General features: G+C 55.1%; 1 protein-coding gene across 3 annotated transcripts in view; it reads left to right on the top strand.

Moving 5' to 3' along the window:
- CLIP2 (CAP-Gly domain containing linker protein 2) overlaps positions 1-24,570 on the top strand; it is a 75,489-nt gene that overhangs the window by 6,557 nt on the left and 44,362 nt on the right. For all 3 annotated transcript variants that reach the window (XM_027961905.2, XM_060405906.1, XM_027961904.2), the window contains exon 2: positions 15,208-15,397. In XM_027961905.2, coding sequence (XP_027817706.1) covers positions 15,274-15,397 — 124 coding nt within the window. In that variant the 5' untranslated portion in view covers positions 15,208-15,273. The remainder of the gene's footprint in view (positions 1-15,207; positions 15,398-24,570) is intronic.

Genomic DNA, 24,570 nt, shown 5'->3' with positions numbered 1-24,570 from the left:
ACGCGCTATGGACTGTGGTCTCGGCACCCAGGGCCGTGGGGTGCCCTCCTGACCTCTTGCTTTAAACTCTGCCCTTGTTCTCCCAGCCTGGTGCCTGGAGGAGCGCTGCTCTCAGTTCTGAAGAAGTAAAGAGCAGTGGTTAAGGCTGACTTTCCTGGTGGTCCAGTGGTTAAGACCCCATGCTTCTAGTGCAGGGGGCACAAGTTCGATCCCTGGTTGGGGAACTAAGATCCCACATGCTGTGCAGCATGGCCCCAAATGAGTAAGTTTTTAAAAAGAGCAGAGTTTAAGAATGTGAACTCCATGGCCAGCGGACCTGAGCGGGAATCCCACCTGCCACCGCTCAGTTGTGTCATCCCCAGCAAGCAACCTGCTGGCTCTGGGCCTCAGTTTCCTGGTTAGTAAGTGGCGCTCATGACAGCATCTTCACAGGGTTGCTGTGCACACTGGATAGGTTAATATCTATGAAGGGCTTAGACATGCCTGCAGCAGAATGAGTGTTACAGGTCTGTGATTCCTTGCGCTGAAACAGCTTGGTGGGGATACAGTGCCAGCCCAGCCCAGACTCCTGCACCTGGTACACCACCCAGGTTCAGTCAGGCTCAGTGCAGAGCACAGCTGTGGTGGCCCAGCCCTGGACTGGGGGAGATGCTCAGCAAGTTCTGTTTGATGTTGTTATTGACAGTGATAACAGCCTTGCCAGCTTACAAGAGCCTCTCAGGGCAGCAGGAACTGAGGCAAGAACCCATTCTGAGAGTAGGCTTCAGTCTTTGCTTGATTACCCCCCAGTGACAGGGGGCTCACTATCTGATTCTTTGCTTGTTGGACTCGCTGGTGAGCAGTGGCTCTGTGCCAGGTGTGCGTGGCACTGGGATTCTAGAAGAATGTGAGTTGGTTGAAATGTTGAGTTACTCCTCTCTCTCCTTTCCAGAGATCATGCCAAGCTGGCCAGTGAGTGTGCCCATGGGGTGTGACAAGCTGCCATGGGCCTCCAACTCGACATGAGAAGGATGTTGGAGGCATGCATGTGTGCATGCTAGGCCACTTCAGTCGTGTCCAACTCTTTGCAACCGTATGGACCGTAGCCCGCTGGGCTCCTCTGTCCATGGCGTTCTCCAGGCAAGAATACTGGAGTGGGTTGCATGCCCTCATCCAGATCTTCCCGACCCAGGGATCGAACCTGCATCTCTTATGTCTCTTGCAGTGGCAGGCGGGTTGTTTACCACTAGTGCCACCTGGGAGGCTGATGAAGGCAGAGGAGGGTGTTTTATTCACTCATGTATTCCTTAAGCATCTTTGGAGCTCCCCTGTGGGTTGGGCGCTGTCCTAGGTACCAAGAGCCCCGCGACGAACAAGATACTCTAAGAACCTGCCCTTTGAAGCTGTTCTCGGTGAGAGAGGCCAGGGGTCCTGCCAGTGGATGAGAGGAAGGGGTTCTAGCAGAAGGGACAGAGTGTGCAAAGGCCTGGAGATGTGGCAGACTGTGCGTGGCTGTGCCTGGGCGTTGGCGATATTCGGCCAGAATTTCATGACTGGGGGGCATTGATGGGGAGTGCCTTCCTGGAAGCAATAAAAGAAAATACAGACGTTGAGGGCTTGTTAGTCACTGACCTCAGCCCTGGGGCCACTAAATTCGGCCCTGCCTCCCCCGTTCCTTTGCACCACCCTCCGTGCCCCGCCAGCCGTCCTGGCTGGCCCTTCAGAGGTGTATGTGTTACCCATGGACCCTGGCTGGTTCATCCCTTCTCCACGCCACCCACATCCTGGCCATTCATCATGGGCCCTGATTGGTGTCCCCTTCTCTCATGTGGGTGAGGAGCCAGGCTCTGACCTCAGCGGGCTCAGCCTCCCCCTACCCACTGCCTGCAGGGGAAGCTGTGGGAGTGAGAGGACGCTGGGGTGGGAGTCAGCATGCCTTCTTTAGGGAGGAAAGCTGGGGCTGGAAGGCTGTTCGGTGAGCACAGAACCCTCTGTGCCAGGTCCTGGGAGCTGGAGCCCCGTGGGGCTTGAGCCTGCCCGTGGGCAGTCCACAGACCCTTGGGGGAGTCGGATGCATCAGTGGGTCCACGTGGCTAGGTGCTGGCTGGGGTCATCTGCTGGGTGGGGGAGGCCCCAGAGCAGCAGGGACCACGCCTGGCGCAATGATCTGGGCCTGCCCTGCCTCCTCTACTGCTGCCACCACTGCCCCCAAGCCCAGGGAATTAGAAAAACAACAACAAAAAGCCTTTTGAAGTACAGCGTCCATACGGACAAGTGTGTGTATCATGAGTGTAGTATTTTGTCGACTTTTCTCAAACTGAAATATCTGTGTGGCACTCAAATCCAGAATCAGAACCCGCTAGCTCCCCCAGAGCCCCTCTTGTTTTTCCTTCCAGTCTACACCCCTGACCCAAGGGTGACCCCTTCCCTGATTTCTGGCACCGTCAATAAATGTTCGCCTGCCTTTGAGCTTCTTTTTATCTTTAAAAACTGTGTTTATTTATTTTTGGCTGCACTGGGTCTTCGTTGCTGTGTGCGGGCTTTCTTCTCTAGTTGTGGCGGCGAGCGGGGGCTACGCTCGCGTCCTGGTGCGCGGACTTCTCTTTGCCGTGGCCTCTCTTGCAGAGCACGGGCCCTGGCGCATGCAGCCTTCGGTAGCTGCAGCTCACAAGCTCAGTTGCCACGCAGTATGTGGGATCTTCCCGGACCAGAGTACCGACTGGTGCCTCCTGCATTGCAAGGGGGATTCTTAACTACTGGACCACCAGGGAAATCCCTGACCTTCTTTTCAAACGGAAGCATACAATCAAACTGTAAGCAGTTTCATAGCTGCCTTCTTTCACTCGAGATTCACGCGTATTGTTGCCTGTGGTTGTAGTTCACCCATTGTCATCGTTGTGTGAATAAACCACCACTTGCTTGCTCACTCTGAGGGTGCTGGATATTGGGGTTACTTTCGGTTCGAGGATATTAGGAATAGCCCATGTCTCCTGGTGCATGTATGTGCACTTTTCTGTGGCGACATAGCTCAGGAGGGGCTCTTCGGGTGGCTCTAGTGGTAAAGAGCCAATACAGGGGACATAAGAGATGCGGGTTCAATCCCTGGGTCGGGAAGATCCCCGGCAGGAGGGCATGGCAGCCCACTCCAGTATTCTTGCCTGGAGAATCCCCATGGACAGAGGGGCCTGGCGGGCCACAGTCCATGGGGGTCACAAAGAGTGGGACACGACTGAAGTGACTCTGAGCACCATGCACACATGGCTAGGAGTGGGACTGCAGGGCCACGCTCAGCTGCAGTGTGCAACGCCAGACTGTTTTCCACGTTGCTTACACTTGCCACTCGTACTAGCAGTGCGTGAGTGTTCTGGATATTCCGCATCCTCACCCACACCTGGGGTCCATGCTTCCTTTTATACATTCCAGGGGACGTAGTGTTGTCACGGTGACTAATGAAGGTGAACTTCTTTTCATCTGTTTATGGGTCGTTTGACTACGCTTTTCTGGGGTGAAGTGCTTGTTCAAGTCTTGCTGTGTTTTTTCTCACCTGATGTTGTTGAGTTTTTTCCCGTATTCTGAATAGGAATCCTTTGCAGGATACAGGAATTACAAATTCATTCTCTCTGTCTCTCCTTCCCCCCAGCCCCAGTGGAATCATTTGCAGCATATGGTCCAGTTTGTCCATCTCTTCCCTTTCAGCACTCCTGTGTTGAAGTCTCTGCCTCACTCCAGCGTTAGGCAGATCCTCTTTCCTGTCTTCTAAAAGCTGTATTGTTTTACCTTTCACATCTAGATCCTGCCCTCTGTCTGCAGCTGATTGTCGTGTATGACGTGAAGCAAGCGTGTTAGTTTCCTGTAGCTCTTATAACAAATGACCACAAACTTAGTTGTTTAAAACAACACAGATGTATTATCTTACACTTCTGGAGGTCAGAAGTCTGACATGGATCTCAGCAGGCTGAAATCAAGATGTCAGCAGGGCTATGTTCCTTCTAGGAATTCTAAGGGGAAATCTGTTTCTGGAAACCTTTTCCAGCTTCTTAGAGGCCACTTGCATTCTTTGGCTGTCAGCCCCTGCCTCCATCCTCAAAGCCAGCAATGTCAGACCGGGTCCATTGCAGGCAGTCGTCTCTCTGCCTCTGTCTCTCCTGCCTCCCTTTTCCACCTATAAGGACCCTCGTAATTACATTGAGTCTGCCTGGATCATTCAGAATAATCTTTTCCTCTCAGGTCAGCTGATTAGCAGCTTAGTTCTATCTGCAGCCTTAATTCCCTTTTGCCACGTAAACTGATAAATTCACAAGGACCAGGAGGAAGCCATTATTCTGCCAGTCACAGAAAAGATCATGGGGTGTTTTTGGGGTTTTGTTTTTTTTCCCTCTCGGCTATCCATTTGATCCAGCACCACTTATTGTAAAGACTCTCCCTTTGCTCAAGGGTCTTTTTGAGTTGCTTGTGCAAATCCCAACCCTAGGGAGGAGGCCCAGCATGCTGGGGTGGGGCGGAGAACCCAGGAGATGGGTGACCCTCCTGCAGCTGCGCTGGCCTGGACGGGTTAGATGGAGCTGCCATGGAAACCAGAAGGGAGGGAGGCAGTAGTGAAAGACGACTGGCTCAGCATCCTGGCCAGGGAGGCAGGATACCAGAGCCCGTTCCTTCCTGTTGCCCTGATGGCTGGGTGACCTCAGCAGCCCCGCCCTTCCCTGTGACTCCAATTCTGTCTGGTCTCAAGGACCTTCTTGCCCAGCCCAGCTCTTCTTCATCTGGGCAGTGGTCTCTTACTGTCCTGTTCGCTTCACATTTCTGCCCTGGGCCTCAGTTTTCCCATACTGTGAAATGGGAATAAAGGTGGGTCAGGGGCAACTAGCCCTTCTCTTTAGGCCTAATGGGGGACTCCATCCAGCAGAGTCAGGCTGATGCCTGGCCAGTGTCCTGGACCAGTGGTGGGAGGATCCCAGCTGTCCGGTCACTGAGTCTGGAGCATGGCCGCACAGCTAGGGCAGGGGCTCTGGGGCCATGGCTGTGCCCTGGTTCTGAGCATGCCAGCTGTGTGTGTGTGTGTAATGCACAGAAGTCTATCCACATTCCTTCCCCTCGCTGGACTGGCAGGGCAGGGAGGGGAAGCCTGATCCCCTTTGCTGGGAGACAGGATCTGAACTCCCAGCCCAAGGGAAGGTGGCCACACCCCAGTCTGTCCAGCTCAGGGAGGACTGACAGGGTGGCCGTTCCTAGAGCTCTGCAGTTGCCCTGGCAGTGGGCAGGACAAGGAAGATACTGACTTACAAGTTAAAAACCGCAGCCCCAAGCTCAGGGGCTATGAGGATGGCAGGATGGCAAGCAGGCGGGACTACATCCCAGCCTTCCGGACTCAGCCCTGCTCGCGGGTCCCCCTGCAGGTGCTGGGGAGATGCGGAGTCGACCAGGGTTCTTGGGTCCGCCTGTCCTTCCCTCCTCAGTCGTGTGGGCGCGCCTGCCCTGTCATCTCCCCAGCTTCGTCCTCTCTCCCCGCTCCTGGAAGCCACATCAGCTGGTGGAGCCTGGGTTCCCGCCCTAGCGCAGCCGTGAGGCTTGGGCCGGGTCCCTTCCACAGGTTTTGAATGGTTGCCAGGCATCCCCAGGGCAACTCGGACCCCAGACGGGGCCCACTGCTGCCCCATGCTTCCTGGAGTGTCCTGCTGCTAGCCGGCAGCTGTGTGAATGTTGGGCTGACACATTCTGCCCCGTGGTCTCCCCACTGGGTGAGAGCAGGGGCGGGTGTGGAGCTGGGGGCACAGGCAGACAGGCCCCACTGCCCCGGCCCTCCCAGGCCTCAGGGGCGGCTGCTCTGAGCTGGCAGGGCTCACAGGGAGGGTGCCCCACTCTCCACTTGCCTGTGGGGATTCCAGCTTCACCACTGGCTGAAATTTCCTGAGCCTCAGTCACATGCAAACAAATGGCCTCCTTCCCCAGCAGGATGGGACAGGCAGTGGGTGCCGGCTGGGTGGAGGCTTATGGGGGCGGTGGTCACACTGGATTTGGGGGTTGGGTAGCACTGGGGTTCTAGTGCAGGTGTGAGTATTGGGGTGCCCAGTGGGCCAGGGCTGGGGGCACCCATACTATGCTTGTATAAGGGCCCACCATTTGGAGCCTAGGGTCAGCACCTGGGGTTCACTCTGGGGCCTGCCCCCCATTCCTCTTAGTGGGTGTGCATGGGAGAGGGAAACTTTTCTCTCCCTCTCTCCTTATGTCTATCTTTAAAAAAAATGTTTTTTTAATTTAAAAAGTATTTTGAGGGACTTCTCTAGCAGACCAGTGGTTAAGAATCCACACTTTTATTGGAGGGGGCACAGGTTCGATCCCGGGCCGGGGAACAAAATTCTGCATGCCTCACCAGGCAGCCTAAAAATAAATAAAAATAAAATTTTAATGTTTTGAAATATTTTAGGCACTCAGAAGAATAGACAGGGCACAGTGAACTCCCATGTAGAGCACGCAGGACTGAAAGAAGCAACTCTTACTAATGAAGCAGGGCTTGTGTGTGGCGGTCCAGTGGCTAAGACTCTGCGCTCCCAATGCAGGGGGGCCCAAGTTCGATCCCTGGTCAGGGAACTAGGTCCCATATGCCCAGCTAAAGAGATCCCGCATGCCACAAGGAAAATTGAAGATTGAGAGTGCTGCATCAAAGACCCAGCTCAGCCAAATAAATAATGAAAAGTGAAAGTGTTACTTGCTCAGTCATGTCAGGCTCTTTGCGACGCTACGGACTGTAGCCCACCAGGCTCCTCTGTTCATGGGGATTCTCCAGGCAAGAATACCGGAGTGGGTAGCCATTCCCTTTTCCAGGGGATCTTCCCAACCCAAGGATCGTGCCCAGGCCTCCTGCATTAAAAAACATAGAAATGAAGCCCCCACGTGCCCCGCTCCAGCCCCATCCCTCAAGCCACATTTGCTGGGGGTGCTGTGGATTAGCACCACGGAGGTGCCTCCTGGACGCTCGGCCAAGGTCCATGGTTGGGTGTCCTCTGCACCCGCACGGCTCCCTGCCCCCCTCCCTTCCCGGTGCCCACTGGTGACCTCTACCCTGAGGCCTTTCCAGCAACTTGGTATCACCTGGCTCTTTGACTTTGCGCCCATCTGATTGGGTGGGAAACAGGATCTCCTGGCGGCTTGGATCTGCGACCAGGAGGCCCCACCTGTCTCCTGAAAAGCTGGCCTGCTCACGCCCTGCTGTCATCAGGTGCCCTCAGCTTGGTGCCCGGGGTCCCTTTCTTCTTCCCCTCCAGCCCCTGACCCTGCACACCAGGTGGGCGCCCCAGACCCCCCTCACTTTCCACCTAAATGAGCCCCCCCGCTGCCCCAGCCCCTCCCTTCTCCCAGGTCCCTCCTGGCATTGACTCTCCCTCCATCCTTTCCTTAGCCCTCCCTACCCCGCCTCCTCCCACCCCCCCACCGCTGTTTGCCACCTGCTCAGCGTCTGTCCCCTCTGTCCCCTCCAGCCCCTCCCTCTGTCTCAGTTCAGGCCTCCTGGAGTCCCTGTCTGTCGCAGCAGCCCCCACCCCCCTCATCCTCAGCGGGTCCTGGAGTTTTCTCTAAAATGCTCATCTGGACACACAGGGAAGTGAGTCAAAAAGAAAAAAAAAATATCGTATATTAACGCACATATTTATGGAATCTAGAAAAATGGTACAGACGAACCTATCTTTAGGGTAGGAATAGAAACGCAGACCTGGAGAGTGGACATGTGGCCAAGGTGGACAGGGGAGTCTGGGGCAGATTGGGATTGTAGCACTGACGCGTACACCCTGCCGTGTATAAAACAGCTGGGGAGGGGGCTTCAGGATGGAGGGGACACAGGTGTACCTGTGACCAACTCATATCGATGGATGGCAAAAACCATCACAATATTGTAAAGTAATTGTCTCCAAATAAAATCAAAAAGTAAAAATAAATAGCTGGTGGGAAGCTGCTGTATAGCACGGGGTGGGGGGGGGGTCTAGAGGGGTGGGATTGGCAGGGGGCGGGAGGTTCAAGAGGGAAAGCCTGTGTGTATCCTTTACTTTGTTGTACAGCAGAAACTAGCACATTATCAAGCAGTTATACTCCAACAATACAGTTTTTTAAAACATTAAAACAAATATTCTTCAGAGGTGTAGAAAAATGAAACAGAGCAAAAAACTTGAAAGGATTTGATGAGAAATTCTCTACAACATATATACATACTTGACATAATAAAGCTGATTTCTTTGTGTTTTCCAAGAGAAAAAAAAGGCCCATGCAAACTGTTGGATTCTTTGCTCAATGTCTTCCCTGGCGCTTTATCTCCACCCCGTCCCAATGTCTAGGAGACTCTCACCCCACCCCCCGTCAGCCAAGCGTCCCTTTCAGTCCCTTGGATACCCCCCCACCCCCGCCCCATTGTAAGCACTCTAAATCCTCAGCTGTTTGGTCGACTTGGCAGGGTGGGGTCTGGCAGCCCCCACCCCGTTCTCCCGGTTACCGCACTCTTCCTCCCCTCCCCCACCCCACCCGTGGCACTGTTGTGGTCCCCAGCCTTTGGGTAGGGGGCCACACTGAGTACATCTGTGGCTGCCACGTGGCTCAGAGGAGCAGGGGGAGCTTGGGCACCCCGGCCGCGGGGGATCCGTGGGGGTGGGGAGGGGGCGCAGCCCCTCCCCCGCGCCCCCACCCCACCCCAAGAGCCGCCTCTGTTGGGCGGAGGGGAGGGCTGCCCTCCAGCAGGAGAGCCCAGGGTGCAGCTGATGGCTGAGCTGAGGTCTGGTCCTGGGAGCTCACTTCCTGGTGCCGCCTCCTGCGCCCTTTGGGCAATGCTGGCACGAGGGCATGGGCTTTCCACTGTCCTATTTGGCACCTTTCCCCGATCTGCCGGGCTGCACCCTGGGCCTCCGATTGGCAGAAAGTTCTTGGGCCCCATCCCCCCTCCAACCCCTGCCCCGCGAACTGATGCCCGCCACCCCCGGGGACAGCTGAAATGGAAACCCTGAAATGCAGCCCGGTTTGTCTTCGGTCAATGGCGATTGAAGGCGCCACAAAGGGGGCCTGTTAGTCTGAATGCCGCCCACCCTCGCCCGCCTCTGCGATGCCTGCCTTCTTGTGGCCCCGGGTCCTAGGGGGAGGCAGTGTGTGCGTTCCAGGCCTGCGGAGAACATAACAGACTGGATCGTAGAGACGCTGCCCCTTCTGCACAGCCTGTGTGCTGGGCACAGAGGCAGCCTCGTGGGGCTGTCTCCGCGGTCTTGCACGTCCGTGCTCCCCACGTGGCAGCAGTGTTCCCTCCCATTTTACAGGTGATGACGCTGAGGCTGACACCCGGCCAGGGCCCTACAGCTATTCGTGATGGGTCTAGAGTTTGGGCTCCGTGAGACTGAAAGCAATACTTCCTCCCAGGCCTCCCCCATCAGCCGCAGCGTGGTCAGAGGCCAGCGTGTCCCCACGGCCCAGCTTTTTCCAAGAAACCCCTCTCTTCCTGTATCCCATGAGCGGGCCTGAGTCATAAAGGGCCCTCCTCCCCCTCTTCCTGTTCCATTTCCCCCTCGCCATGCTCCCCCAGCGCTGGAGCCCTGCGCGGGGGCTGGGGTGGGGCTGGGGGTGGGCGGCGGGCCTCTCCTCCCCTGGCCCCAGCCCTCCCGGGACTGAGTTACACCGCCTGGGTTCTGCTCTCTTCCGGTCTCCTTTGTCAGTGAGGCACGTGGGCGCCCTCCCCAGAGGCCAGGGGTCTCACAAATGTTATTCCAGGCCTGGTCCAGGCAGCGCGGGGAGGCGGGGCGGACCTGGGTCTGACTCCCGCCGAGCTGCTGAGCGGTCTGCGGCTTTAGGTGCGTCTTCGGACTTTCCTGCGCATCAGATGTTCACTTGTAGGATGCCCACTGCCTCACCAGGGGGTATGGTCTGGCACATAGTAGGTTCCTCATACTGGATGCTCCTGGGTCATCAGGGCCTGGGAGGGCAGGAGGGCGACTATGGGAGCCTCTGGAAGTCTCTCCTGAGAGCAGTATCCCTGGAGATTTGTTGTCCTCTGAGCCACAGCAAATGTGCTGTCCTATGGGGTTTCTGAATCACGAGCTCTGTGCCAGGTACTGTGCTGAAGCTGGGATTCCCAGAGAGGAGGGCTCCCAGGAGGCAGATGAAAATAAGAGAACAGTATCCTCTCTCCTTGGCTCAGTGTGTGATCCTCAAGCCTCTGTGGGTCAAAGGTCCTGGGGGACTTCCTGGAGGAGGAGGCATTGGGCCAAGTGTTTCATATGTGGCTGAAATATGTGAAGTGAAGCAGGTGGGAGAAAAAGGCACAGGAAGAGTCTGGGACGTGCGGGAGTGTCAGGCGAGTGGTGAGGAAATGCAGGGTCATCCTCAGTGAGGCTGGCTGGGGAGGCTGGAATGCCAGACACAGTTTTGACGCCTGGTCCTTGTCTCAGAGGGCAGGCAAGATAGTCAGTGGACCAGCTGCCTGAAAAGCTGTGGTGTCAGACAACCAGCTAGGTTGATCATTACAAGCCACTCAGTCCTGAAAGCTGGGCGCTGGGGAGGTGAGGGGAGCCTCCTGGGCCTTTCATTGCTATAAGCCGGTGTCATTAACCATTCAAGTGATTCACCGAGCACCTGTAGGCACTAGGCCTGCATCAGGACCAAGGATACCACAGGAAACAAAACGGGCTCAAGTCCTATCCTCAGGCAGTAGAGAAATACAAAGCAGGGGCAGCGTGGGGTGGGCTTGTACTCTTACAAGGGGACACTGGAGCAGGTGCTTGAAGGAGATGAGCAGCGCTCTGCATATCTGAGGGAAAAGCACTCCAGGCAGCGGCAACAGCATGTGCAAAGGCCCTGAGGCCAGGACATGCTTAGCGTGAACAAGTGTGGCTGGAGTGGAGTGGGCGAGGGAGGGCCGTGTAGGGCGTGAGGAGGACCTTGAGGGCTATTTGCACTAATTTCTGTGGGGAGTCTTCAGGAATTTTTTTTTTTTAATGGATTTAAAAAGTTGAGATCTAATTTACCTACCATTAAATCTATCCATTTTAAATGTAGTTTAATGACTTTTAGTATAAACATATGGGTGGGCAGCCATCACCACAGTTCAGGGTTAGAATATTTCTACCACCCAGAATGTTCTCTTGTGCCTATTTGAAGTCAGTCCCTGCCCAACGCCCAGCAACTGCTGATCTTTCTGTGTCTATAGTTTTCAGATTTCAGACAACATGTAGTCTTTTGTGTCTGGTTTCTTTCACTTGGCGTAGTGTTTCTGGAGGCTCATTCAATATTGTTGCCTTTATCTGTAGTCAAAGACTTCCCTGGTGGTGCAGTGGTGAAGACTCTGCCTTCCAGTGCAGGGGGTGTGTGTTCAATCCCTGATTGGGGAAATAAGGTCCTACATGCTGCAGGAAAGTGGAAATGTCAGTCGCTCAGTTGTGTCCGATTCCGCAACCCTATGGACTGTAGCCTGCCAGGCTCCTCTGTCCATGGAATTCTCCAGGCAAGAACACTGGAGTGGGTTGCCATTCCCTTCTCCAAGGGATCTTTCCAACCCAGGGGTCAAACTCAGGTCTGCCTCATTGCAGGCAGATGCTTTACTGTTTTGAGCCACCGGGGAAGCCCTGGTGGTCATACCATATGGCATGGCCCAAAAAAAGTACAGTTGGGTTCTGCATCTGCAGTCAGAGGCAGATGCGGTCTGCACCATTTTTTCATTTCTCCCAGCAATCTGTTCTGATTATTCCACATCGTCATCAGCACTGGATATTGCCGGTTTTTCTGATGTTAGCCGCTCCAGTCGGCGTGAAGTGGTACCGCATTGTGGTTTTGATCCGTATTACCCTCGTGACTGAGGACGTTGGCCATCTTTCCACGTGCTTGTTGCTGTTTGCACATCTTCGTTGGTGAAGTGGGTATTCAGCTCTTCTGTTCATTTTGTTTATTAGGTCTTGTTAGTAAGCTGTCAAGTGTTCTCTTTTTAAAAGTCATCTATTAATTATTTGTGTTTGCCCTGGGTCTGTTGCTGCACGTGGGACTTTTCTCTAGTTGTGGTGCGAGGGCTTCTCATTGCGGCGGCTTCCCTTGTTGCCGAGCACAGGCTCTAGGGCACGCAGGCTCCACTAGTTGTGGGTGGAATCTTCTTGGACTAGGGATCGAACCAGTGTCCCCTGCATTGGCAGGTGGATCCTCAACCACTAGACCACGGGAGTCCAAACGTTCTTTATATGTTGGTGATAGGTGACATTTATTAGATACATGATTTGTAGCTTGGCCCATGCCTAACAGCAAGTGACTCCTGGGCCCCAGAATTCCTGGGATATTAGGTAGTTGGTCAGGCGGTTAGATGGAGAAGGCAATGGCACCCCACTCCAGTACTCTTGCCTGGAAAATCCCATGGACAGAGGAGCCTGGTGGGCCACAGTCCATGAGGTCGCTAAGAGTTGGACACGACTGAGCGACTTCACTTTCCCTTTTCACTTTCATGCATTGGAGAAGGAAATGGCAACCCACTCCAGTGTTCTTGCCTGGAAAGTCCCAGGGATGGAGGAGCCTGGTGGACTGCCATCTATGGGGTCGCACAGAGTTGGACACCACTGAAGCGACTTAGCAGCAGCAGCAGGTGGTTAGAATGCTGGATTTGGTGGATTCTGGGGGGCCAGGCAGGTCAAGGCTAGCACGTATGCCTTGCTCCCATCAGCCCACTTGGGCGTGTAGGTGCCACCATTGTGTGGCTTAGGGGAGGTCATTTTCCTCTGCTCTGATGTCTAGCCGCCCTGTATGAGGAGCTGACTCTTCCCATGGCTGTGCCAGGGTGGGTAATAGTGTTGCTGGCTCATCTTGCTGGCCCGAGAGCCGTTCTGGGAACACTTTGCGTATTCCTGCTGGGAGCACTGTGGGTTGGCTTCTGTATTAGTCACAATTTATTTGATTGTGAGTGACGTGCATGTATGCTCAGTGGCTAAGTTGTGTCTGACTCTTTCCAACCCCATGGACTGTAGCCTGCCAGGCTTCTCTGTCCATGCAGATAAGAATACTGGAGTGGGTTACCATGCCCACCTCCAGGGGATCTTCCAGACCCAGGGATCGAACCCACGTCACTTGCATTGGCAGGTAGATTCTTTACCACTGCCTCACCTAGGAAGTCAATTGCAGGTGTCCCTCAAAGAGAATTAGGCAAAAAGATATAACAATGCCTGTGTGTGTGTGAGGATTTGTTGGCTGATGTGAGTGAAGGGCTCAAGGGACCACCTTCAGGTTCAGCTGGATCCAGGCCCTCCGAATCCTGGGACTCGGCTCTGCTTTCTCTGTGCTGGCACTGCTCCCTGGCAGGCTCTGCCATGTGGTATCCCTGCAGCTCCTGGCTTTCATCCCACAGCCAGGCAGCCCCGGAACAAGAAGAGCACCTCTTCCCAAAGCTTCCAACCAGAGTCCGGGCCCTGATGCTCCTTGGGTCACACCACCTTCCTTCAGCTAACCATGGGGCTCTGGCCAGGCCTGGGTCATGTGTCCACTCTAGGTGTGGGGGTTTGGGGTCAGCTCACATAAGGCATATGGGGCTTCCCAGGTGGCACTAGTGGTAAAGAACGCACCTGCCACGCAGGAGACATAAGAGATGCAGGTTCGATCCCTGGTTCAGGAAGATTTCCCTGCAGGAGGGCATGGCAGCCTACTCCAGTACTCTTGTCTGGAGAATCCCGTGGACAGAGGAGCCTGGTAGGCTGCATGGGGTTGTACAGAGCCAGACACAACTGGAACGACTTAGTGTGCACACATAGATCATAATGCGTCAAGAATGGAGAAAAGGGGATCGCCCCGGCGGCTCTGTGGCAAAGAATCCACCTGGCAGTGCAGGGACACCGATTTGATTCCTGGTCTGGGAAGATCCCACATGCTTTGGAGCAACTAAGCCCGTGCACCACAACTATTGAGCCTGTGCTCCAGAGCCTGGGAGCTGCCACTGCCGAGCCTGGGAGCCGCTACTGCTGAGCCCATGTGCCCTGGAGCCTGTGCTCCACGACAAGAGAAGCCTGAACGTTGCAACTGGAGAGAAGGCCCCCCCTCGCCACAACTAGAGAAAAGCCTGAGTGCAGTAATGAAGACCCAGTGCAGCCAAAAATAATAAATAAATCATAAAATTTTTAAATTGGGGAAAAAAAAGAATGGAGAAAAATGTTTTCTAAAAGGGAATAGTGTTCTATGTCCAAGAGTGGGATGAGATACGGCGCCCCTGGGGGGTTGATGCTTTCTCCCCAAATCCTCTATCCGTCCGTGGTGCTCTGTATTCCCTCTCCCCACTGGACAGTGTGCCCCCCAAGGCAGAGGGCACATCCTGCCTGCGGCTCTGGGGGCAGGACAGGGCCCAGCAGGTGGTGAGTCCTCCACGGACACCTCGTAAAAGAGAGGGAGCGCGCACAGTGCGGTGGGGGTAGAGTAGTGGGCCCGTCCTTTCTGCTCCCCCAACCCCCACCGCAGCCAGGCCCATCTTGCTGTCACCTGGTACCCTGAGCTGATCACCATGGATATGGGGACTTCCCCTCTCAGGAGTCCCCTTTGTCAGACTCTAGTGCCCTGCATGCTGTGTGCATCGCACTCTTCTCTGCTTAGTCATAAAAGCAGGGGCTGTAACGGGGGGAGGGCGGGCAGAGGGCATGCTGAGTCCATCCTGGTGCGAGGTTGGGGCAGGTATAAGCTTCTCTGGGTGTGGGTGTGTCCCTGCACTAGGGATGGGGTGGGCGGGTGCTGGACTCAATAGCTGGCATGTGGCCTGTGTGGTAAAGCAGGTTGATTAAATTAGATCTTGCTTTGTCCACCCACATTGAGAAGGATGTGAGCTGTTGGCTAGTCCTAGAGGGTCTGGGGTCCACTGGGGAGTGACCCACCGGGTTGCCCTGCATGTCAGAACTTGCCGGCCTGTGCTCTGGTGCTAAGAGCCGCATTCAGCTGTCGGTGGCTGTGATGACCCACGTGGTCCTGCTCTGGGGCGTCTGGGGTTAATACAGCCAGTGCCACAGACCCCCACGCCAGCTCACTCTCGATTCTCACCTCCTGGGCCCAGGACCTGGGCAGAGAGAGCGAGCCGGACCAAGAGCCCTGCAGACCAGGACGCAAGTGCCGACATCTGCCCATGCACAGCCCCCGCCTGTGACCACTTCTCTGTGCCTCAGCTTCCCCATCTGGAAAATGGGGGTGACTGTGGTCTCTGCTTCACGGGGCCAGGGATGTGATGTCATCTGGTGACGTGATGTCGTCCCTCCTGTTGTCTGCCCACAGGTGAATGGCCATGGCGGAGAGCACGTGACCCGCGCAGACCTTCTGTGCCCACCCAGTGGCACCACCATGCAGAAGCCCAGCGGCCTGAAGCCCCCCGGCCGCGGGGGGAAGCACTCAAGCCCCATGGGGCGGACGTCCACTGGGTCAGCCTCGGCCTCTACCACTGTGGCGCCTACTGGCTCTAAGGAAGGTGCGTAGGGCCGAGGGTAGAGGGGGGAGGGGCTGGACGGGGGTGGCGGGGAGTGGTCCTTCTGGAAGAGCTGAAAGGACTTGAGCCACTGCCCGACCAGCCTGGAGGCCAGTGGTTCTGGGAAGTTCTTCTTGATGTCTGCCCACATCCCTCTGAAAATTAACTAGTGATGGGCAGTGACACAGGCTTTGGGTTCATTGTTCCTTTTGACACTCTTCCAGCTCCAGGAGGCAGGTACCACTGTTGCCTGCCCTTAGGGATGAGACAGTGGAAGCCCGGGGAGGCATGGCACCTTGCCCACATCACTCAGCCTGGAAGACACAGCCCGATTCACGCTCCAACCTCTGCCAACCTCTCTGCGCCCACTCATTCCCCTCTGGGGTCTGAGATGGTCCCCATCTTCCCACCAGCTTTCTTGTGTGCCACTCAGACCCATGCCCTTGACCTTGCTTTGCTTATGTAACTTCCTGTGGGTGGGCACAGGGTGCCCGCAGGGCAGGGCTAAGGCTGGGTGCTCTGGCTGGAGGCACCAGCTCTGAAGGCAAATGGGTTGAGGACAGCTGTTAGCTGTTGCCTTTTTCTGGTGACAGAAGTAAGATAGTCCACTGTGTACTGGTCAAAGTTTGATGGTAAAATTGCCAGTCATCATCTCTAGAGGAAACTGTTGGGTTGGCCAGAGAGTTCATTCGGGTTTTTCCATACGATATAACAGGAAAACCCAAACAAACTTTTTGGCCAGCCTGGTATTATTACTTTGGTTTTTATCTTTTTACCTTTCTCTTAGCTGTTTGCAATCATGCTGCAAATACAACCTGAAAATCTGCTTTTTCCCTTTTAACATGATCAAGTGGATTTGTTCATGTCACTAAAAATCTCGCATGTCCATCATTTATAAATGGCTATAGATACCCTATTCACTCAACAAATATAAATCAAGGGCCTGCTCTGTGGACGCAGTCCTAACTACTAGACTCTCATTTTGAGCAAAACTGGATGTGGTCCCAGCCCTTGGGGGACTGCCGGCCTGGTGGGGGGCGGGGTGCTAAGTATCATGAGGTCCTCTAACCAGGGCCTGACATGGTCCCAAGGTCAACAAAACCTTCCCTGAGGAGGGCACGTGTGAGCTGAGGTCTGAGGGTGACGGTTTACTAGAAGAGGAGGGGAAGGCATTCCAGGCAGAGGGAATAGGGCGTGCAAAGGCCCAGTGGCAGAAGAGAGCGTGGTGAGTATAAGGGAGGTGAAAAAAGTGAGTGTGGCTACATTATGTCCAGTGAGAAGTGTGCTGGTGAGATAGGGGTAGACTGATTGTGGGGGACAAGTTGGGGTTATACAGGGAGTTTCACTTCCATCCTGACGGTGGGAAGCTGCTGGGAAATTTTCAGTCGAAAGGAATATGATAGAGGGAATTGGGAAATGAGGAGTATGAGGTTGGGGAGGGCGGCAGAGGCAGGTGATGAAGGGCAGGGGGACTGGGTTTGTTTTAACTGTGATTGGACCTGTTGGAAGATGTTATTATAGCAGAGAACATCTGGGTGTTGCCAAGCATCCTTCAAGCTAGGAGAGAGGGTTGCAGGGGTTAAGAACAGGGTGGAGGAGATGGGCGAGGAGGCGTGTGGTCACCCAGGTGAGGATGTTTGCACTCACTGCCAGGGCTGTGAGAGGTCAAGGGACTGACCACCATGAGTGGGCTGCAGGGAAGACTTCCTGGAGGAAGTGTGAGTGAGCTCAGCCTGGAGGCTGGAGGAATGTAAATGTAAAGGCGGGTGACGTGGGACCTGGAGGAAGAGCCTGGCCAGAGGCACCAAGCAGGCTGAGCTCGGTCCAGTGCGGGTGGAAGTTGTGTAGCCCCATGATTGGAGGGGGCTTCCATGATGGCTTAGCAGGTGAAGAACCCGCCTGCCAGTGCAGGAGGCACAAGAGATGTGGGTTCCATCCCTGGGTCAGGAAAATCCCCTACAGAAGGAAATGGCAGCCCACTCCAGTACTCTTGCCTGGAAAATTCCATGGGCAGAGAAGCCTGGTGGGCTGCAGTTCATGGGGTTGCAAAGAGTCGGACACAACTGAGTGTGCTTGCGCGTCCACACACACACACACACACACACACACATACACACTGATTGGAGAAGGGCTCAAGAGAGGCCCCTTGCTGACCCTCTTCCTTCTTCAAGAGAGCCCATAGCACCTTCTGGATTCTTTCCTCCTTGCCCCCGCTCTGATCTAGAGAGGCCTGAGTTCTGGCTGTGATCCAGCTCTCACATCCCTCCTAGCTCTGCCCCTGCTGTGTGACCTTGAAAGAGTTACTTGACCTCTCAGAGCCGCAAATGGGATAATAACATTTCTCTCATGGAATCAACTGAGTTAATAAAAGTGAAGTGCCTGCAGGCACAAGGCTCATTAGAGAGTAATTTCTTTTCCTTTCAACCATCCATAATCTCATTACGGAAAGATCTGAGTGATAAAAGAAGGAACTCCCATTACTCCTCCATTTAACCTAATCACACACCCATCGTCCTCTATTTCCTTCTGGTCTTCTTTCCTATTGCACGTGGTGTTTCAAGCAGTCGAGGCATGGTTTGTATCCAAACCTGCATCTGACTGCTGGGCATTTCATTGCCTTCTGTGGCACGAGCCCCCTGCTAAGGCAGTGTCATCTTTGCCTTCTCATCTTGAACGGCTCCGTCGTTGTGGTCCCTGGAGGGAAGGGGATCAGACCACACTGTGGGGCCTGCTGGTTGCCTCCTGGTCTCCCTGGTGTGGGAGCCCCTGAGGGTGGGGCTTGGGTGGTCTGCCTGGACCCCAACTCTGCAGGGGGGTTTGTTCTGGGGGGAGGGGGTGCCACTCCGTGAATGCTCGATCGATCAGGAGCCACGCCCCCCGCCAAGGGACACACTGGTGGCCAAAGGGGGCAGCTGTGCTGTGTGCCGCCCTCCTTCCTGCTCAGGCACCTGGTGCCTTTGCAGGTCAGAGAGACACAGACCCCGGGCTGGGGGAGGGAGTGATTGGCCAGGGCGAGGACCCTGTGAGAGGGGGAGGGAGGCGTTTTTGGCATAGCTCCAGGTCTCATAACAAGAGTCCCCGCAGAGCTGGGATGGGGGGCCGCAGCAGGGGAGGACGGTGCCTGCCCCCAACTCCTGTTGGCCTGTGGGCTCCCTCACCCATGCGGTGGAGCTGACCATCGGCTCTCCAAGGTGCTGAAGGTGCCCGTCCCCAAGGGACACTGGGACTCTGGGGGTAGGCACTGGGGCGCCGAGAGAGGGTCTGGCAGAAGCTGGAGCCTGGCGGTGGTTGGAGGGGGCAGTTGCTCTGGGAATCAGGGCAGTGGCAGCCTCCCAAAGTATGAGCTCAGCCTCCGGGCAGAGGGTCTGCCAAGGGCCGGGCCTGGACTGATGCCCCAGCCCACCCCAGCCTGTGTCGGTTCCCAGAGTGGTGACACACAGGGAGAGGATGGCCTTGGGTGGAGGGGAACGTGGGAGGGGGTCTCCCATACCAGGAGATGGTCCAGAGGTGGTCAGGGCAGGTGCGTAGGACAGCAGTCTGGGGCCCACCAGTGGACCAAGACCTGGATGGGCCTCGAGGTCAGGGGAGCCCAGCCAGATGGGATGGAACCCCTGGAGGCTGCTTCAGATCGGGGGGTGGGGCCGAGGGGGGGATCCTCGCTCAGGAGGTGACACTGGCTGCGAAGATCTGAGCTGACGAGCAGGAAGCTGCCCAGCTGAGGTCAGGGGAAGGGCATCCTGGAAAGATTCTGTGTCTTGAAGTCTCTGAGGACTAGAACTGACAGAGAGCAGCTTGAGGAGTCCTTGGAGGGTTGTGAGTGGGCCAGGGTAGGCGCAGGACTGGAAGGGAGATGGGGCGCTGAGACCCGGGCTTCCCTGGGGGTTGGGGCTCTATCCTGGGCCTGAGGAAGACACGGGGGGATTTCAGGCCTTCAGGCCCTCAGATGCTGCTGGTGACGGTCCTCACTGTGGGTCAGGAGCAGCCCTGGTTGGTCCAACACTGCTGGGCCGTCATGGGAAAGATGGGACCACAGTGGGCTTGCATAGGACCCTTTGGCCTTCTGGGTCCGCTTCTGAGCCTCAGGTCAGGGGCAGGCCGGGCCAGGCCATGGGTGTCCCTCTGGAACAAGAAGGACTGGCCGCGGGGACCTGGAGGAGACTCAAGGGCGGCTGAGCAAAGGGACAGACCACAAACCACCGTTGAGGTCTTCTGCCCTTGCCCCCAACTGGGGCAGGTGGGTCCTTGGAGGGTCTCTCCCCTCTTGCATCCCTCACATTGTGGTCCAGCCCCAGAGATGTCCCATCTAGCGGGGATGGAGTTTGACACTTGCTTTGTTACAAGCCAGCCCAGCAGCAGGTGGCTTTTCACGCCTCTCTCTCTTTAACTAGCCAGTGAAAAGAGCTGCTCTTCTGTCCATTTTAAAGGTGACAAAACTGAGGCTTTGAGCTCTCAGCTGAGTTGCCCCGAGTTACAGGGCCAGAGAGTGGCAGGACTGGGGTTGTGAGACACAGCTAAAGCCAGCTCAGGAGACCTCCCTGGTGGACTTGTGGTTGAGAGTCTGTCTGCCAATGCAGGGGACACGGGTTCGATTCCTGGTCCAGAAGATCCCACATGCTGTGGAGCGGCTGGGCCCATGCACCACAACCGCTGAAGCCCAAGCTCTCTAGAGCCCGTGCTCCGCAACGAGAGAAGCCACTGCAGTTAGAAGCCTGTGCACTGCAACTAGAGAGCAGCCACTCGCTGCAACTAGAGAAAGCCTGAGCGCAGCAACGACGATCCAGTGCAGCTAAAAGAATATAAAGAAATTAAAAAAAAAAGCTGGTTCAGGCTGCCGGCACCCACTGCCTCCTACCAGGGGTAAGGCGGCTGGGATGGGTGGAGTGCTGCGTCCAGTCCCACGCTCTGCTCAGACCTGGGGCTGGTGGGCAGGGTGGGAGGAGCCATCTGTCTGCATTAGGATGAGATCTGTGTGACCTGTGGGCCTGTGGCCTTTCCACATTCGGAGCATCGCGGACAGGAGACCAAGGACGGGTGTGCATGGCCTTTCCCTTCACACAAGGAGTGCCCACTCGGGACAGGGTCTACCTCTTATTCTGTGATCTCCCCCAAGTGGCACAGAGCTTTTCAGGTCTGGCTTATTGAGCTGGGGCCCGGGTGCCCCCACACCCTGTGGGTGCTCCAGACATGAGCACCAGCCATGCCTGGGATGGGGCATTCACACAGCTTCACGGCTGGCCTCTAGTCCTAGACACCGACCCCCCTCCACTCCACCCTGGAGGTCTGTGTCTCTCAGCTCAGTCCCCATGTTCCTGAGAAGGGTGTGTGTGTGTGTGTGTGTGTGTGTGCGTGCGTGTGTGCGTGCGTGCGTGCTCAGTTACTTCAGTCGTGTCCCACTCTGTGACCCCATGGACTATAGCCCTCCAGGCTCCTCTGTCCACGGGATTCTCCCGGCAAGAATATGGGAGTGGGTTGCCATGCCCTCCTCCAGGGGATCTGCCTAACCCAAGGATTGAACCCAAGTCTCCTGCATCTCCTCCATTGTGGGCAGATTCTTTATCACTAGCACCACCTGAGAAGTCCCCCCAGGAGGGTAGGTGGCATCATGCCCGTTTTAACTGACTTGTCCCAGATGCTGTGCAAGCCTGGGCGGAACCAGGAGCTTCCAGCCCTTGCTAGTGCACTGCCCCAGGCAGCACGCAGTCCCTTCAAGGTCAACACTCTTGCTCTCCTCCCCTAACCACATCCTAAACTTTTTTTATGCCCTCTGGATGGGGAAAGCCAAGCTGAGCTTTTCTGTGGCTGGACTGCGGACGGGCGGCGGCGGGGGGGGGGGGGGGGGGGTGGGGGCGGGGCAGGGCAGCCTCCTAATGCTCCCAGAATTGATCGGGAATGGTGGGGGGGGGGCGGTGAGAGCAGGGAGGGGCGGGCAGGGGCCCAGCTGCCAGCGCCCGCCCGCCTGGCTGGTGTGGCCATAGCAGGGCTTCTCCATGGGGACCTGGCTCTGCTCTTTCCAGGGTAAGCCTCCCATGTTTTTGTCTCCCTGGGGGCCCAGCCGAGTCTGCTGGGTGGGTGCTCTGTCCACCTGGTTTGGGAGTAAGGGGAATGGAAGGGGGGCTGCTGAGTTCCCTTGGGCTCAGGAAGGATGCCGAGTGATCCCTAGGGCTGGGACCCGCCGCTAGCGGGCTGGTAGAGGATCCCTTCTTCAGGGGATGGATGGCTGGGGACAGCATAGCCGGGGAGATGCTGGGCATTTTTGGTGGCCACAGAGGGTGGGCCCTGCCTTGGTCAGGGTGGGTTGGGAGGGGTCTCTCCAGAGACGATATGGGCGGGTGCTGTCAAGGAGCTGATGGGAGGTGGAGCGGACAAGGGGAAAGTTGGCGCCGTTGTGGAATGCTGTGGAGACCCCATCCCTTCCTTTCGACCTTTGTGCTGAGTGCCTGCTGGGAGAGCAGGGGTCTTGGAGCAGGAAGCTGCTGTGGGGCTTGTGGGGCATTTGTGTGTGTTGCTTCAGGTTCACCGCAGAGCGGAGGTCAGGGTCTTGGCCAGGCTGCATTTGAGCCCCGTCCTGGGGCTCGGGCTGGAGAGGCGGTCTGTGTGGCCCCTGCTTCCAGGACTTGTGTTGTGGGTGGAGCAGTGCAGACGTGTACACTGGCAGTTTGGCTGGCAGGCTGTGCAGACCGAGGCAGAATGGAGCTCCGTGGCAGACCCATGAGCTGTGCTGGAGCTGGTCTGATGGGCAGGCAGGGTTTCCTTAAGTGACACAGAGAGGAAAAAGGCTGTAATTTTAGGTCAGAGTGACAGGTACTGCCTGGGACAGCCCTGACTTATGCTTGCAGTCTCGGCATGATACTGCATGCATAGCACTGGCTTTCTCTCCACAGTGTCTGGCTTTGGATGATAAATCATGTAGTCACCTTATCACTGCCCCTCCTAAGTCATCACACTGCTCATTTGCCCATTGAAGGCTCTGACAAGTCCTGCAGCAGAGTCACCTTAACTTTGCTTAAGCCCCTGCTTCTCAAGTTTGTTTGATTTTGAGATTAAGGTTTTGTTTTCATGAGATCTATTAACACTGTGTGGAACTACGTTCTATGGAATATTTATGTATGTGTTAAGTTGCTTTAGTCATGTCTGACTCTTTGGGACCCCATGGACCATAGCCTGCCAGGGATTCTGTCTAGGGATTTGGTCCATGGGATTCTTCAGGCAAGCATACTGGAGTGAATTGCCATGCCTTCCTGCAGGGTTTTTTCCCAACCCAGGGATCGAACCTGCATCCTTTCTATGTCTCTTGAGTTGACAGGTGGGCTCTTTACAACTAGAACTACCTGGGAAGCCCTGTGGGTCATTCACAGACATGCTTTATCCCCTCTGGCCTTCATGGGCAGAGGGCTGGCTTCATCATGCCCCTTGGTTCATGTCATATTGCCACTGTGGGTCCCTCCAAGGCCTCTCGATTTTTTTTAAGTTGATTTCTTTTTATCCTGTTCCCTGTTCCCATTTCCCCCACACCTAGATATTCATGCCCATGTACTTTGCCTTGGGAGCCTCTTGAACCCTTTCTAACCAAATATCACATCATCAACACTTTCCCATGTCACTTGAAAGAAAAAATTTTTTAAGTTATTTTTAGAGAGTACTTAATAATCTGCAAGACTTGATCATAATTTATATAACTGCTTACTATTTGGGGGGTTTTGTTTTGTGAATGACAAGACACTGAGTCAGTTATTTTCTTTCTAAATGATTTCCTTGTGGAATTGGCCGCAGATGACATTCCCTATTTTATTATTTTCTTTCTCAAATATTCTGTTTTATTTTTTATTGCACATTATTCACTTTATTACACAAGTAACGTGGGCTTCTCATCAAAGCCAAAGGTTAACATAAAAAGTGATCCCCAAATCTAGAGTTAAGTGAATCAGGGGGAATGAGGATGTGGTGGGTTTGCCTTTAGGGAGCTTGCTCTAATGGCTGTGGGAGAGGGCCTGAAGCTAGGGGCTGGAGACTGGAGGCTGGGAAACCCTTTTGGAAGCTTCTTTGCTGGGCAAGGTGTGAAATCTCAAGGACTTGATCTCAGAAGGGGTCTCTGAGACCTTTGAGGGTGGTATGGATTTAGGAGTTATTTCTTCTGTGAAATTTCCAGGTCTTGGTGAATAATTGTATTGGGAGTGGAGAGGTGGGGGGAAAGGGGAGGAGCAATGAGGGTTCGTGGCCTGAGAAAATGGGTGGGTGGGGGCACTCCTGAGATAGGGAGGACAGAGGTGGGGTCACTATGGCTCAGAATGTCAAGTGTGAAGTCCTGGAGGACATCCAGGAGGAGGCAACTGCTGGAAGGGCATGTCTGGCAGCCAGAGAGGGGATCTGGACGGGGGAGAACAACTGAGGTCCAACTTCATTCTCCATCTTTTTTTTTCCCCATTCTCCATCTTTTTATATCACTTGGATCTTTTTTAAAAATTTTATTTATTTTTAATCAGAAGATAATTCCTTTACTGTATTGTGTTGGCGTGCTGCAGTCCTTGGGGTCACAAAGAGTCGGATGCGACTAAGCGACTGAACTAGACTGATTGTGTTGGTCTCTGCCATGCGTTAACACGAGTCAGCCACAGGCATACGCTTGTTCCCTTCCTCCTGAATCTCCCTCCCACCCCATCCTCTAGGTTGTCGCAGAGCACCAGGTTTGAGCTCCCTGTGTCATAGAGCAAATTCCTATGAGTCATCTATTTTACATGTGGTAATATGCATGCTTCAGTGCGACTCTCAACTCATCCCACCTCTCCTTCCCCTGCTGTGTCCGCATCGCTTGGATCTTTTACGAGGAGAATTTATTAAAGTCTTTTTTAAACAGGCAGAAACATGGCAGCACATAAACAGCAGCTAAAGGCGCAGGAGAGGGTTAGATTACAGGGGAGCACCATGCCCAGCAGGGTTCCCAGGTACCGACCACAGAAGAGGAGTGTTTTCCTGCCTCTCACGTCCTGCCCACCCGCTCCCAGCACTGGAGACAGGCCAGGGGCTTTGTCCTTCTCTGGCTCCTCTTCCTGTCTCTCATTCACAGGGGCTAGAGAATTTAGATGGGTCTCAGATGGGCCACTCGCCAGGGTGTGGGCTGGGACATGGCCAGTGGTGTTGCTGGCGCTGGCCCAGGCTGGCTCATGAGAACCAATTGTGAA

The sequence above is a fragment of the Ovis aries genome, chromosome 24 (genome assembly GCF_016772045.2).
Source record: "Ovis aries strain OAR_USU_Benz2616 breed Rambouillet chromosome 24, ARS-UI_Ramb_v3.0, whole genome shotgun sequence".
In the NCBI taxonomy this organism is placed as follows: Eukaryota; Metazoa; Chordata; class Mammalia; order Artiodactyla; family Bovidae; genus Ovis; species Ovis aries.
The sequence above is the reverse complement of the archived record's forward strand: the minus strand, read 5'-3'. Positions and strand labels throughout refer to the sequence as shown.